This window comes from Mastigoproctus giganteus, chromosome 10, assembly GCF_048544385.1.
Source record: "Mastigoproctus giganteus isolate SK-2022 chromosome 10, ASM4854438v1, whole genome shotgun sequence".
In the NCBI taxonomy this organism is placed as follows: domain Eukaryota; kingdom Metazoa; phylum Arthropoda; class Arachnida; order Uropygi; family Thelyphonidae; genus Mastigoproctus; species Mastigoproctus giganteus.
The window spans coordinates 94743841-94759287 of NC_143584.1; the positions used below are offsets into that span (position 1 = coordinate 94743841).

A 15447-nucleotide genomic window follows, 5' to 3' on the forward strand; every position below is an offset into this window, starting at 1 on the left:
TACTGCTTCTGTGAAAGCGTCCTATTCGAATTCTGGAAGGTTAAAATTCCCACTATAATATATTCGCATCTGCTTTCTCAATGCATTTATCTGTATAAATTTTCACTGCGTCAATCTATCTTTTCAGGCTCTTTATAATTCTGACATATGAATATCCCATACAGTTACTTATGGCAGTGCCTTCCTCAGGAATTTTCCATCTAGATATTCCTACAGTTTAAGCACTCCCTGTACAGTTATTCGATAGTTTCCCATTACTTTCCGTTGTTCTATACTCTTACGGCCAGCTTCACAGCAGCTCTTGCAGTCAGTTATAACGTTGGCCACTTTACTAGGTACACCTACGCTCTTCACGAAACAGAGCGCTTCTTCTTAAAGAGCATCACGTGTTCCTACCATGCAATTATAAAGTGGAATTCAGTGCAAGAATAAGCAAGGCGAAAAGTTTAAGTGGAAGTGCTGTTGTAGTCCGCTCCACATACTGGCGTATGTGGAGCGGACTACAATATCTTGGAAATTGTAACCCTCCTATGGTTTTCGTGCGACTGCATCTCAATGTATTGAGACTCCAACAACCAAATAACATCCAGCAAACGGCCATTATGTGCACAGAAACAGCTCGTTAATGCGAGACTATCTTTTATTACGAGAGGATAAAAAAAAGTGTTATGCAGGGTAACAGAAAGGTTAGTCAAATAACAACCCAGTACAATAGTGGCAACCAAAGGGGCATTTCAGAACGGACCTCTCGTTACACCTTGTTACAGATGGAGTACTGTATCCGATGACCGAACAAAAGAAAAAGGTAAAACGAGAATGGGCACTCTTCTATCTTCAATTGAGGACTAGACGAACGTTGTCTGCTCAGATGAATTTCGGTTCTTGTTATTTCAAACGAGAACATGACATAAACAGTCCACGGAGCCGTCCTGCCAAGTGGTAAACAATGCAGGCTAGTGATGACGATGTAATGGTGTGAGGAGTGTTTTTGTGTCCTTTGATACCAATGAACGTTTGGATGACATAGGTTATTACGTGGACATATATAAACATGTATTTTGTATTGTATGTAGGGTGGCTCCGGATCGTTCAACTGTGCCATAATTCTCTGTGATGATACAAAGCTCCGTAAAATGGCCAGAACTGCGTAAGAATACCATAGGTTATCTCTAATTGTTTCCGACCAGGCTCATCGCTTCGTGGTTGCAGTATCCGTCTGTGAATGGTTTCTTCCAATAGAATAATGCGGAATTAGTTCCATAATATGAGAGTAAATTCAGCTTACTGCAGTGGCTACCCCATCTCAATCCAATTAAGCGCCTGCAGGTTGTGTGGAACGAGCTCTTCGGAGTAGAGATCCGCAGCCATCCAATTTTCAAGCAAGTGAATCAACATCCCTGTGGCACGCTTTTGGAACCTCGTTGAGGCCATGCCACGATGAATCCAGGCTCTGAAATATACCGCTCTTGCTCTTAGATATGTGTTTAATAAATTGTAAATAAAGTGTACTCAGTGTAAATATCCTGGACAAGTAATGAACTTCCCCCATCCTTTTGCAAATTGCTACATGTTTGGTTCGAAGTAGCGCAGGAATCAAATCTTCCTATTCCTTTATTTACATTTCTTTTTAATTAATGGGCGGTATTTTTGCTGTACTTTACATTTCACTAATTATTTAATTAATTTATTTAGCTGTTGGTTTTTCTTCTCTATATTTTTAAAGCACGTACTTTAAGTCAGCATATGATTATAAATTGTAATTTGCTTATATTAAAATGTGCAAAAAATGTACGCTTTACTCGTACTTTACCTTCAAATTATGCGATTAAAGTTTCAATTTTAAAATATTTTTAACTAGTGCTCAATTTTTCGGAATTCCAGATGGAAATTGCTCTGCATTTTGCATATTGATACTAATCGTATCATTAATCTTGTGTAATAATAGATCAGAAACATGACAACGGATGACAAAAGAGGAGAATGTGAAGTAACCCACCGAACAAAGATGTTCATAAAACTCATGCGGTAACACTGAAGATGGAAGCGCGATAAATCATTACAAATTACACAGCTGATGCCGATAGCATTAAACAAACAAATATATCTTATTTGTACCGCTATTTATGTAGACCGGGGGTTCAAGCCCCTGACTACTAAATACGGTCGATCTGCCAACCTGCACTGGACCAGTGTGGCAGACTATGGTCCGTTTCCCTCAACATGAATCGTTGGATGGAAGCCTCCTCAACGTGAATCGTTGAGGAGGCTTCCATCCTGCAGTGATTGATGATGACTGCGGTTTACCTTTTTTATTATTATTGTATTGTAGACAATATTTGTTTTTCAGCGACACTGCAAAATGAAAGATATGTTTTTGCCCCTCCAGGTATTACGGGTTTAAGCATGACGATTGATAACAACGGGGATGCCGAAGGAAATTACACAGTTCTGGCTCTGAGGGAAGATAAGAAAGGAGCGGGTATGCATCCTGTTGGGGGATTTACTCATGACGATTTAGAGGGACTTCCGGTAAGTATGCAATTTATATATTTGAACATTACATTAAAGTTCAGTACAATAAACATATCACCCTCCTGCACATGTAATAACGAAAATATCATCCGCATGCAAGAACAAGTTATACTTTCTTTTCTCCGTTTTCTTTCAATCGCGTGCGAAGTTTACTGATCAGATATAATTTTGAATTTAATAACTTGCTAACCGAACTGTGCAAATTGTGATTCGATTTAGCTTTGAACATTTTTCGAGTGGCTGAATGAGAAACCTGTCAGGACAGTTGTTATACTTCTTGCGTTTCATCTCTGTTTCTGTTTAAATCGTGTTCAACTTTTTTTCAGTCAGTGCCCCTGCACACGGTAATCAGGGACTTTATTTCTTACATACGAGTATGACCAGCAGCCCTTTTCTGCTCCACGCTGCATTCTTACTATCTTTCGAAAAATCAACTTCCCCTCTATCAAATACGCGAGTATTTCCCAATTTGCGGTGAACTGAAATTTTAAAAAAATTTTTTTTTCAGATGTGTTTCGTTAAGAAATGATAAAATTTAACTCCTGAAACTTTTATTAAATTTCAAGAATCAAGATATTAAATATGCAGTTTCCAATTCTTTTAAAAATTACTTTTCCAAGTATTCATGTTATAAGATTCTAACACACCATTAGAGCCATGTCTCTTACTTAACAGAGGCGAGCAGAAATGTTTAAGAAAATAACGCGCCTCATGAATTAATGTAAACATTTTTGTATCCCAAAGATGAAAAAGTGTTCTGTTTTAAAGGCTCCACGAACGGTTTTCCTGCTGAGTATTTATTACTAATGAAGATAAGTTTGCCGAAAAGACAACACAGAATACACGATACACGCCCCCCCCACACACACAGCAGCTTTAATAGCAAATATCCAAGTACAGTTATTGCACAACAGTATACACTTACCGGCTAATAAAATTAGAAACATTTATTCAATACGCATGACGCTGAACTGCCCTTTCCAACATATTCCAGACATTCTGAATTGGATTCTGAATCTGGAGAAGGAGGCGGCCAGAGTGGATAGAAATCTTGGGAGTGTTCCTCGAACCCAATCAGATACCCTTTTTTGTAACGAGGACAGTTTCGTTGTCGTCTTGAAAGACGACGTTGCAACCCGGGTAAAAATGAAGCATTGCAGGGCGAAGTTGGTCCCACACGACAGAAAGATATTTATTAGAGGTAATTTGATCTCTGACGGTATGAGCGGAACAGTCTGAACCACCTCCAGTCGCTTGAGTAGTAAACACACGAGAGGCTGGATGCACGGATTGATTCGTGAGAATCAGGTCATGCTTTCATCCTACCATTGGTGCAAAAAAAAAAAAAAAAAAAAAAAAAAGTGTAAATCCAGCTCATGATCTTTTTCCACTGTTCCAGTTTATAGTCTTGGCAACGCCACTTCAGTCGAATCTTTTGATGTTTCACAGAAGGAAGCAGCCTTCGTATAGACATAAGACTCCCAAATTCAACTCCCGCCACACAGTTCTTTCTTTGCCTAAATTGAATTTTTCAGTAATTTTCTGCACACTGGACTTTCTATTCTGGCGTACACTCTTAAGTTCTTGCTGTCTCTTTCTTAAAGAGTACCGACTTTCTGCTGAATTTTTTCCTTTAGAGTTGCATTCTCCTTTCTCTTCCACTCATTGTATACTTTTGAGATGGTTGCTTTCGATACACCAACGATTTCCTTTGTTTTCTCAGTTGTGGTTGCTGCTAGACGTCCTCCAACAATAATACCTTTCTGAAAATCAAAAATAGTACCTGTCCTCCCATGACCGGATCGACCAAGAAGCTCCTGGAAAGTGCGCAGTATTTATCTGACACCAAGGAACTTGTGATCACATCACGTGACAGCTTATATTTGCATACCGTAAATTTAATTATCTGTCGACGCGAACTACAAAATGTTCCTAATTTTTCTGGCCAGTAAGTGTAGATGCAACCTTATGTATATCGAAGTAAGGTACGCGATTTCGGATCGAGATGACAGAATATCTCATCATCGTGACATCTTTACTATCGCGTGTACATATTACTCGAAAAATACCATACGTAGAACATTCCTTGCATTTATTAATTGCAAATTTTCTTTTTATTTCTATAGTCCTTCAAGTTACACAGGGAGATTAATTGGATTGCAGGACCGCCAAGGGGTGAACCGAAGTGTGGATTTTATGATGAGTACTGTGTCTACAAACCGGGTACGATATTTTCTCACTTTGTCTAAACGTTGTTTGAGCGTGAATGAGTGAGAGAAAGAAATAGAATTTGCTATTGAGTTCATTAATAACAGATTATCGTAACACTCGTAAGAATATGTGCAGTCAATTTCAGTGTTGAGAAACTACTTCTTATTACTTTTGGGTAGAAGCACGCACAAAATACAGTTTTTCTCTTTTTTTTTTTTAAGTTATCGGTAGTATTCAGCTTCACGATCATAAACTGAACAGTGTTCTGGAACACCTAGATGGGACGGCCCAACTCTTCACATGGCTCCGTTGCCAGATGTACAATAAAACAATAAGCATACACAATTGTCCAATTTTTCGTTCCGCTGGAAAGTCTCGAGTTCGTATACTCGAGACATCTTACTATGAGAAATGAACAAAAAAAACGTGGAAAATCATTTCGGATCGTAGCTAATTCTCATAACAAAGGAGAGACTATCTCTAAAACCATATTAGTGCATGTTTTATGCAAGATCTGAAGAGTATGAATGGGGCAATCAATTCAAGTTATAAATTTAAGTCCATATGAATAACCGCGTGTTCATCACTACCACGTACGGTCTTTGACATTACTCTTTCTTATTACAGACTGGAGACTGATAATCATCTGTTCCGTGTGTGCTACCGTAGTGATAATCGCTGGGTTTTTCATCTTCCGGTAAGTTCTCCTCTGGTTAGCAAATTAGGAATCAGTCATAGAAATATCAATTTATTTATTCTTTCAATGTAGATTAAGTAGAGTGGAACTATCCACCACGCGCGAACTAGTGCAGTCGATTCTTTTTAATTATATACGTTACTAGATACTTCTGAGTACATACATTGAATACAGATTGAAAGCAGATGAAAACTTGGCTTTCAGTAATTAGAGCAGACTTTCCGTTCCATGCTTGTTCAGCTGTGGAAGCCTATACGCAAGAAATATAAACTAAAACTTATCCATTTTCCGTCCAGTCATCAGGGGATCTGTGTCGCTTTTCCCTTAAGTATAGGGAAATGTCGTTGGTTAACTGGCGTCTACACGAAACCTTTACATTTAGAATCGCTGTGAAAAAGGTAACGAGAACACACTTTAAGATTTGCTTTGTGAAGAACACGGCCTAAAGATTTTTCACTTATTGTCATCATTAGACCATTTCAATATGGACTTCTCTTGTCATCTAGAAAATATCAAGGCGGTACTCTAGTTCTTCACAACAGCATTAGTGATCTTCTGCTGTTGCTCCTATATTGCTTATAGTTTCTTTCCGAACACACAGCGATCTTTGATAAATCCGTACTGGTAGTGGTCATGTCAGGAAAAGGGAAGGCGCAAGTGACTGGGCCACCTTCAACGACTGGAAATGTTACATCAATAATCTCGAACCTCCTTTCCCCAATGTGGAAAAGCACCATGGTTAGACAACTAATGAATAACATGATTCCGCAACATTTGTAGGTGGTAACTGTTTTCATTGATGGTAAATTCGTCAAATAAAAATGGTCCCGCCACAAGGTGGTCTATGATTCCGCAAATTTGTCTTGGGGCTGTCACGTTGAGGATTTTCGGAGCCCCAGATTCTAAGCTTGTGACGGTTGACTTCCCCTAAGACATGGATAGTAGCGTCATCTTAGAATATCATTCATCTGAGGAAAGGAGCTGAATACGTAGCATTCTCGTGAGCCTATGTATCACCTTGTGCACTGTGGAATTGTAATTCCCAGCTACACGTGTATACAGATTTCTGAGGACTATGCACAAATGATTTTCGGATCCAATCCACAATCACGCGGATCGCAGACGTCGTGAGACAGACACTTCCAATGTCCATGAATTTATGTATCGATGGTCTACTTAATGGTGCCCGCTGGCACCCGATCTGAAATCTACGGGGCCTTCTCTTGAGGTACCGTTATTTTCATTTGCTGAGTTCTCAGGTTCCTGCCCTCATCAGGAACATAAAAAAAATAATCTGTTGTAATAATTTTTTTCAGTTTCCTTACAATATTCAAAACAAGTGAGTTAAATTATACGCCCTCATCTGCAGATTATATTTATTCCGTGTTTAAAAAGGTGTCACGTAGACACCCTGTATTGGAAAATTCTAATTGCACTTTTAAAAAGTTTCCTTTCTCCACAAAAGAAGGATAATCAGTCATCCTAAATGTCTAAAATGAAAACAGTAATAAACACTTCATTCTAAGCAGACAAGCTAACATGTTTAATAAGTGCAAAGTCCAGCAACACTAGCAGAACCGACAAAAAAAAATGCAAAGCTATACTTAGCAACAAATAGAGTGTGATGTGTTACCATTTAAGTAACAGTGGGCTCGCTAAGACAGACAAATCACTCATCACACATATCTAATTCTTTTAACAACGGGCTCGGTAAACTATTCAAAATATAACAACCGCCTCATTGGAATCCATAGAAGCACGCATGGGGAAATAGCCTAATGAAACTAAATAAACAGAGATGACAATTTGTGGTAATTCAAACACGAAACACCCGCTACCGAACAACCAAAATATTTAAGTTCCTCTCCTGTTACAAATACTGGGTTGATCTGGCACTCTTAACGCCAGACCACCAATTTTATTGTATAGTGATAGTCAGTAAAATAGATTCTCCAAGGACTTATCTCGTACTGTAACCACTAAGATACAGCCGGCTCAAAAATAAGACAATCCCTATCTACTCTTCCAGTTGATATATGCAGCCTGCCCAAATAACAATGAAAGAAAACGTTTCACTTTTTGTAGTGTACCACAAGGAAATAAAATATTCTGTTTATACTCCGGCATAACCACAAGTCAGAGGGGTTTATAATTAATCATTTTGACAATGAATACCTATAAATCCAGAAAAGGAAAGAAATTTTACTAAAATGAGCAGAAGGTCAGTGTTATGAAAAAGAAATAAGATTGCAACTTTGACTCTCGACTACTTATCACTCGGTAAATGAGTTTTTCTAGGTGATAGGAAAAGATAAAAGTCGTAGAAAAATATAAATCGTGGATCTACTTATCTGTGCGTTACATTCACAGCCAGTGACATCTCGAAGGAATGCATTGTAATCGAACCAAAGAGCAATTCGAATAGGCGCTGAAATTACTTTAATACTTCTCATATATTGTGTTATGTAGAATTTGTTTCTTTGCGGAAATTTGATAAAACATTTGTTTTTCTGCAGTCACTACAGATACGAACAAAAATTGGCTCGTCTTCTGTGGAAGGTCGATCTGAAAGACGTCCTTTTGCTGAGGACAAATTCCGACAGTACGCTACAGAATCTGAAGGGCTATAAACAGGTAAGGCTCAGTGTAGTTAAACGATTCTAAAAGTAAATTTTATTTTCTCTGTCAAATGTATTGGAATGTGAATTGCACACTCAATCGTCCCATCTCCGAAACAATTTGAAAATAAGACTTTTATATGAACGTTACTGAGTAAGAGTCTAAATAAAAAAAAAATTACTGAAGCTTCTTTAACACCAAAGGACTAAAGAGAATTATGGGGTACAAATATCCATGCCTTGCTATGTTATTTCTTTACTCTCTATTATTATTCCATCAGTGTCGAATAACTTTTGAATGAATAGATAAAAATGTTATTTAATTTTTCTTATTTTTACACTGTCAAACGCGTAAAGCCTGCATTTACATCAATCATTCGCTCACTCTGGAAATATCTACTAATCAAAATTCGTAGAAAAAAAACTGATGATTTTATAGCAAAATGCAATGAAAACACAGTCCAGCGTTGTTCCCATTTTAAATTCAATCAATGACGAACGAATTGAAGTCTGGTAGGACAGAAGAAAAGGTCATATACCTTTCTTGTTTTTAGGGGAAAAAGTTTCCTCAACTCTTTCTTTAAAAATGTTGCAAAATAGTCGCTAATTCCCCGATGTCTGTTGCTTACGTGTGAACAGCAAGTCATTAGAGGATTACTCGCGCTTCATACATAATGTACTTTTAACTTTTGAATTATTACGTATAACTATCCAATTGCTGATATCTCTGCGGTGCATCACCATTTCAAAATCGAGTTTTAATGATTTCATAAACTACTGATTCGCCATTAATTTCTACTTTAAAAATTGAAAAGAAATAATTGAAGTTCAGTTTATCCTCTGAAATGTTTAATTTTTAAGAATATCCACTGAATAGAAGATCCATATAAATTAAGTGCGCTAAGTGGCCTTTCAAACTCCACAAGACACCAAACGAATTAATAAGAAATGCGTATCTCTCAAGCGTACCTTCTAATAGTATCCCAGTAGTATTAATCTTAAAGCTTACTCTAATCCACTGTCAATAACTACGATGTTTGCTAACCACTCTCTCAGATGTGGAAATATTTTTCTAGCGTTTCCCCATTCGAAAAGCAATCACACACTTTATTTTTCCTAGAAAAACGTGACTACTCTGTTATCTGAAAACCTGGGATATACACTTCAAGAAGAAACAAAACAATTGGTAAAATCCATTCATTCCGATTCAGTAGCTGCACAAACATGTCATGATTTTTTTAAGTTCATTTTTCTTAATCAATTTAGTTATTAAATCTTCAGTATTGGAAACAGATGAGCTGCAGTTTATTATGAACTTCTCGGTTGATATTGTTTTCCAGTTACACGGTCTTGAGACAAGTCGCTTGAGTCCGTTGCCAGATGCTAAGGATGAAGACTCCATTACAGGCCGCACAATATCCAAGATGGGTTTCTACAAGGGAAATGTGGTGTATATCAAACCGGTATACAAGAAAAGCATCGATATAACAAGGAGTCTCAGGAAAGAAATGATTAAGGTAAGAGCCTCAGTTAATAAAAATAATTTTTATTAACTAAACGCAAAGCTTTTTCACACTGAAGGCTCATACGAAAATTTCGATAGTTCTCTATGCATACTGATAGTAATACGTATAATTCCTAAATAAGTTATTTAATGAATTATAAATCTTTATTTGTCCTTCCAAATATAAATAAATCTATTGAAACGTTCATCTCATTTTGCAATTTTATTCCATAATTTTATTGAAACGTCCAGGTTTCATTATTCAAATGCGATGTCTAAAGACCCGCGGAAGAATTTTTGTCTGACTTTTTTAATGTATAATGTTCCATTCCATCGCTAAATGACTTTTCTTAATTATTGCGTGACGTAACTCACAAAAAATATCGAATATGAGTATAAATCGAATTGCATTTTCAATTACAATACCACTTGGAGCAGAACTTAGCGAGTCAAATACTGACAAGCAATTGGGTATCTCCACTGCAAGACCTAGTGTTAAGAAAGATTTCGGATTTCATCATATCGAAGTGGAATATGAAAGGGGATGCTTAAGTTAAATGGCCGACCAATTTTTAGAATATTTCTGAATAGTCCTGTGGAGATTTGAAAGAACTCAACACGAAATTATAACTTAAACGAATTGAAATTGCACTAGCGTATAAGTTAGTGCAATTGCAACATTTTTGTACGTGGCCAACTACTTAAGTAGTTATAAATTGGCATCATTAAGTATATCTCGTATTGTGAATACCCTCACAACGAGTTGCCATGATATTGCCCTATCTCCAATAAGTAACGCTTCACCATAGGAGAAGACTTGTTAATTATTCTCAGCGGGTACCATCACCCATACGGCAGCGTTTGAAAAGTGGTATGGGATAAAACACTGTTATCCACTTATTGTCCCTATTAGACTTAGGAAAGGAAAAATGGTGTAGGAGAGGAAGAAGAAGAAATGCCGTCGAAAGAGAAAAGGAACAATTACTCCTCATACTCACTCACTGAACTAAACACTCATGAATCCCCCGAATAGGCAACTTCCGCATTAGGGAAACTGTTGTTACCTAATCGCAGTAACGAGGGACCCCAAACGATGCCGTTTCGGAGCTTATTGGCTCCTCATACGTGGGTGGGCAGGTATCCTGGTTTTGCAATGATGACAACCCAGTTGCGAGGTATAACTCCATAATATGAGAGATGCCTAATGGTGTGAATAATTTAGATTACAGAATAATTTAGGGCCAAAGCCTCGGGTTACATCGAGTTAACCAGGGCCCCGTTAACGCTACTGCCAAACCGACCATGGCCGGGGGCCTCATTTTCAGTGCAAATATTTTCTAAAGTAGCAATAAAAATTTCTAATAATAATAAACCACAAGAAAACATTTAATATAAAAGCATACTTAAACTTAACTTAAGTGTTTAAAAATTTTATTCTTATACCTTTTTATTGTAAAATAAAAAAAAGTTACAAGTTTCTATTGAAATTGTTTTTATTATTACTTTATTTTTCAAGTCAAACAACAAACATTTTTGACCTCTTATTTTACATTTTTATCAAGAAATTATTATTCACAATATAAATATAAAAACCTATTGTTGTATATGTGTGTGTGTAAAAGGGGCCTCAAATTTAAATATGGCTGGGGGTCAATTTCATCCTTAATCCGTCCCTGGAGTTAACTAGCGTACAAGTTGGTGCAATTGCATCATTTCTGTACATAGCCAACTGCTAAAGTAGTACATAATTGACATCATTTAAGTATATTTCATATTGTGAATACCTTCACAACGAGTTGCCATGATATTGCACTACCTCAAATAAGTAACGCTGGTGTTGCAATTATGACAACCGAGTTGCGAAGTATAACTCCACTATATGAGAGATGCCTGGTGAAATGACGTGCAGAAATTATGCAATTGCATTAACTTATACGCTAGTTAACTCCCTACGTAACCTGAGGCTTTAGCCCTAAACTATTCTGTAATCTAAATTACTCCACACCATCATGTGGAGTTATACTTCGCAACTGGGTTATTGTCATTGCAACACCAGAGTACCTACCGACCCATCCACTGATGAGGAGCCAATAAGATCCAAAACGATGCCGTATGGGTGATGGTATCCGCTGAGAATAAATAACAATAGTCTTCTCCTATGGTGAAGTGTTTCTTATTCGAGCAATATCATGGCAACTCGTTGTGAAGGTATTCACAATATGATGTATTGTGGGGGTCGGGGTGGGTTCTCGCCAATTGTGGGGGTGTGGGTATTTATTGTGGGGGGTTTGGTATTATTGTTTTTTTTTTTTTTTGGTTGCCCTAATTTCTTTATATTTTAATTATTATAATTTATCCCCTTTTTATATGTATATCCCCGTAGTCCAATCCTCCCACTTTAGCATCTGACTTGTTTGTTCTCAGAAGATTACCTGACTCGAAGGGGACCTTAATTATTTTAAGTATTTCTCCACAGGATTGGCTGAGTTTCGGAATGACAGACTCCAACACATGAATGTAAAATAAAACAATGTTTATTAACATATCATACAGAAACTAATAATAGTGACTTGTTATTTCATTAACCTTTATATGTGTAAATATCCTGTTCAAACTCCAATGTTTTATCATCAGATATCCTATTCTAATACACATTATTATTCATTATGCAATGGTGTCTCTTCGTGTTCTTTACAGGGACTTGGATAGGTCGTGGTATTCACTTCACATAGATTCTTCCAACTCTTCTTCTGAACAGTCTATATAATACACCAACAACTACCAGCCAATGAACTGGCTCACAAAAACCTTCAGAGTTCGTGTCTCAATTTGTAAGAAAATTTCATTTATTCAATTAGACACCTTTACTGCAATCAGGTTAACAGGAAATATTAATCAATTCAATTTAACATTACCCTTCAGGACCGTTAATCCCCTATACCTTTATATATATCACTTTTAATTAGCCCCTACTCAAATCAGAAATACTCTCCACAAATCAACTCATTATAAATCAAAATTCCAACCTTTAACTTCATATATAATATAAAAACCTTTCCCAACTTTAAACAATTCTCAGTTATCTATTAAACCCTCTCCTTCCATCAAGCATTATTATGAGGAGCTTCACTTCAAATTATAGGCTACGTCCGTCTTAAATACATTACACTTTTATACATATATTCATTGCTTAAATCTCCCTCCTTAACTATATATATTTATTTCTCCTAAAGTCCTCTCCTTAATAAATTAGGTACACCTATTTCGGTAAACTCTATAGCACTTACATGTTTGGCCTGGAACTTTCCTCTCTGCTCGGCTTCCTTTCATATCGGTCATTCAGGTACTGGAATGCGGGGGCGCTCATTTGGGGATCTCGGTGATTTATGGTGTCTCCCTACCGGATACTGCACGGCTGGAATCAATCAGGGTCGCATACTCTTTACCGGTCAGCATTTCTTCTTCCGTGGATAGAGGAGTTGTCTAGTAGGTCAATGGTTCGACCACTCATTCGACTGGCTTTGCCTACATAATTTTCAGGATGTGATTCTTCCTTGCTACGGCTTCCATGCTTACAGGTGAACATTCCTACTGGCTGTCGGGATATGCAGAATTTCTATCACTGCTTCCATCTATCTCAGGTCTGCAGCTATCACCCAAATCAGACTACTGCTCTGCTTAGTATCGTTCTCCAACTCCTTCAATTCATTCTCCAGACCGCTCCGTGAACTTCTTCAGCCTCCTCCGAAAACTTCTTCCGAATCTCACGAAAACTTTTCCAGAATGCCACGAACTTCTTCAGAATCTCCCTCTCAAAATTCCCTCTCTTTTCTTCCTGGCCAATAGGAGATCTGCGCATCCCTTTTCCTGTGCTCTCATTTGTCTCCTCTCATCTTCCGTGGGCGGGTCTTCTTCCCAACTTCCGTGGACCTCGAACATACCAGAACAATCCAGAAAGAGAAGCGGAAGTTCAGGTCAACTGAGAAACGTCACAGCTCTTCCCGTGACCTCACGCGCGCACACCTGGTGACGTCGCCCACCTCTACTAGCGTTCCACCGTGAAATTTCTAAGAGAGCCAACTTAAGTGCTCTTGGCCCTTACTATGGTGCATCTGCCTCTGTCTTAATGGGGAATTTGTCATGGTATATTACTTTCACTCACTCGTCAAAGAACTTCTATACAAACAAGCTACTACTAAACAGAGAGTGACTGGAAGGTATTTTTGAATTCCAGTGTTTCTTAATCCATGTTGTTTGTACCAGAAAACCACTATTCGTACTACAGTTAAATTCTCATAATATTTAACAATTTTTATTAATTAATGTAAGGACGGGTCCTTACAGTATACTTAATGATGCCAATTTATAGCTACTTAAGTAGTTGGCCACGTACAAAAATGTTGAAATTGCACTAACTTATGCGCTAGTGCAATTTCAATTCGTTTAAGTTATAATTTCGTGTTGAGTTCTTTCAATCTCCACAGGACTATTTAGAAATATTCTAAAAATTGGTCGGCCATTTTAACTTAAGCATCCCCTTTCATATTCCACTTCGATATGATGAAATCCGAAATCTTTCTTAACACTAGGTCTTGCAGTGGAGATACCAATTGCTTGTCAGTATTTGACTCGCTAAGCTCTGCTCCAAGTGGTATTGTGTTTGAAAATGCAATTCGATTTATACTCACAGGCTGCTAATCAGACTAGTTGATATTGCACATGTCATGTGGTTATCGAATACTTTTGATAACAGTTTCTCCAAGCTACATGTGGAACCCTGGCGCTCGTCACCGAGATGGGATATTGTGCTGTAACTCTGTACTTCACAATAAAGACATTTATTTTAAATTTGTTATCAGCGATAGAGATTACTTTCTGTAAACGTCGCCTCAATTCTGTGGATTAGCAGTCGCTCAGAATGAAAGGGCGCGGAGCGAAATCACGGCGTGAACGTTGCCTAACGGGGTGGGTAGCTTCCCTGTAGAGATGGTGAGACATACAGGAGAGCAGCATTCTAAGGTGAATTACGCGTTGTAAACGAAAATTGATAATACCTCAAGATTCTTTTAAATGCAATGTTATTAAATATGAGAAGAACCTTCTTTTAGAACAGTCTTATGCTTAAGAGTTAAATTAATCAAAAGCTTAACTCATCAAAACGCATAATTTAATGGAAAGACATTACTTTAAAGGCATACTTAGCGATCAGAATAACAGATGCTTTTATATTTCGAGATACATCATTAATCGGTGTAATACGATGAACTTGGCGTTAAAATGATATGAAAATCTGAATCAAAATTTATAAGATCCCATTTAATAAGAGGGTACATTTTCCTTTCAATCATTGAGGAAATGAAGTCTGAAAATAAAAAGGGCCATCCACTTTGAAATTCCTCTGACGTGAACCTATGAAGGATGGAAATACTGGTTATTTTGTTTGGGCAATATATTCATCACTAGGAATGACGAGACACTCCTCTTTCGGATCCTCAATCTGTAATTTGACCCTCAACACAAACAGAATTTGCTTATTCCTTACCTACCATAAAATCTTGATAGAACTATGTCGGACCGATCGATGATGATACTGTAGGTGATACTGACAACAAAATCATAATATGAACCACGACTTTGCACCCGACCTGAAAATTCTGTGCATGCTACTTCGTTAGCAGTCTGGTTGCAGAAAAATGTCTGTATGAATGGAACAGCAGAGCGAGAAGTCAGAATTGGAAGATGTAACCGTCCAGACCCAGTTAATACCTTGTTGGAAAAATATCATTCGTGAAAAGTTGTTTCACCTAACGAAAAGTTCTGTTACCTTCAATACAAAATTGGGTTTGATAAAGTAAAATGTAGTTATTGGCCAGATTCAGGCATAT

General features: G+C 37.5%; 1 protein-coding gene across 1 annotated transcript in view; it reads left to right on the top strand.

The window, feature by feature from the left end:
- The window catches only part of LOC150079165 (guanylate cyclase 32E-like), a 333869-nt gene that overhangs the window by 171733 nt on the left and 146689 nt on the right, over positions 1–15447 (top strand). Inside the window, exons 6-10 of the mRNA XM_090383559.1 lie at positions 2387–2529; positions 4659–4755; positions 5371–5440; positions 7957–8074; positions 9399–9575. Coding sequence (XP_090239685.1) covers positions 2387–2529; positions 4659–4755; positions 5371–5440; positions 7957–8074; positions 9399–9575 — 605 coding nt within the window. The remainder of the gene's footprint in view (positions 1–2386; positions 2530–4658; positions 4756–5370; positions 5441–7956; positions 8075–9398; positions 9576–15447) is intronic.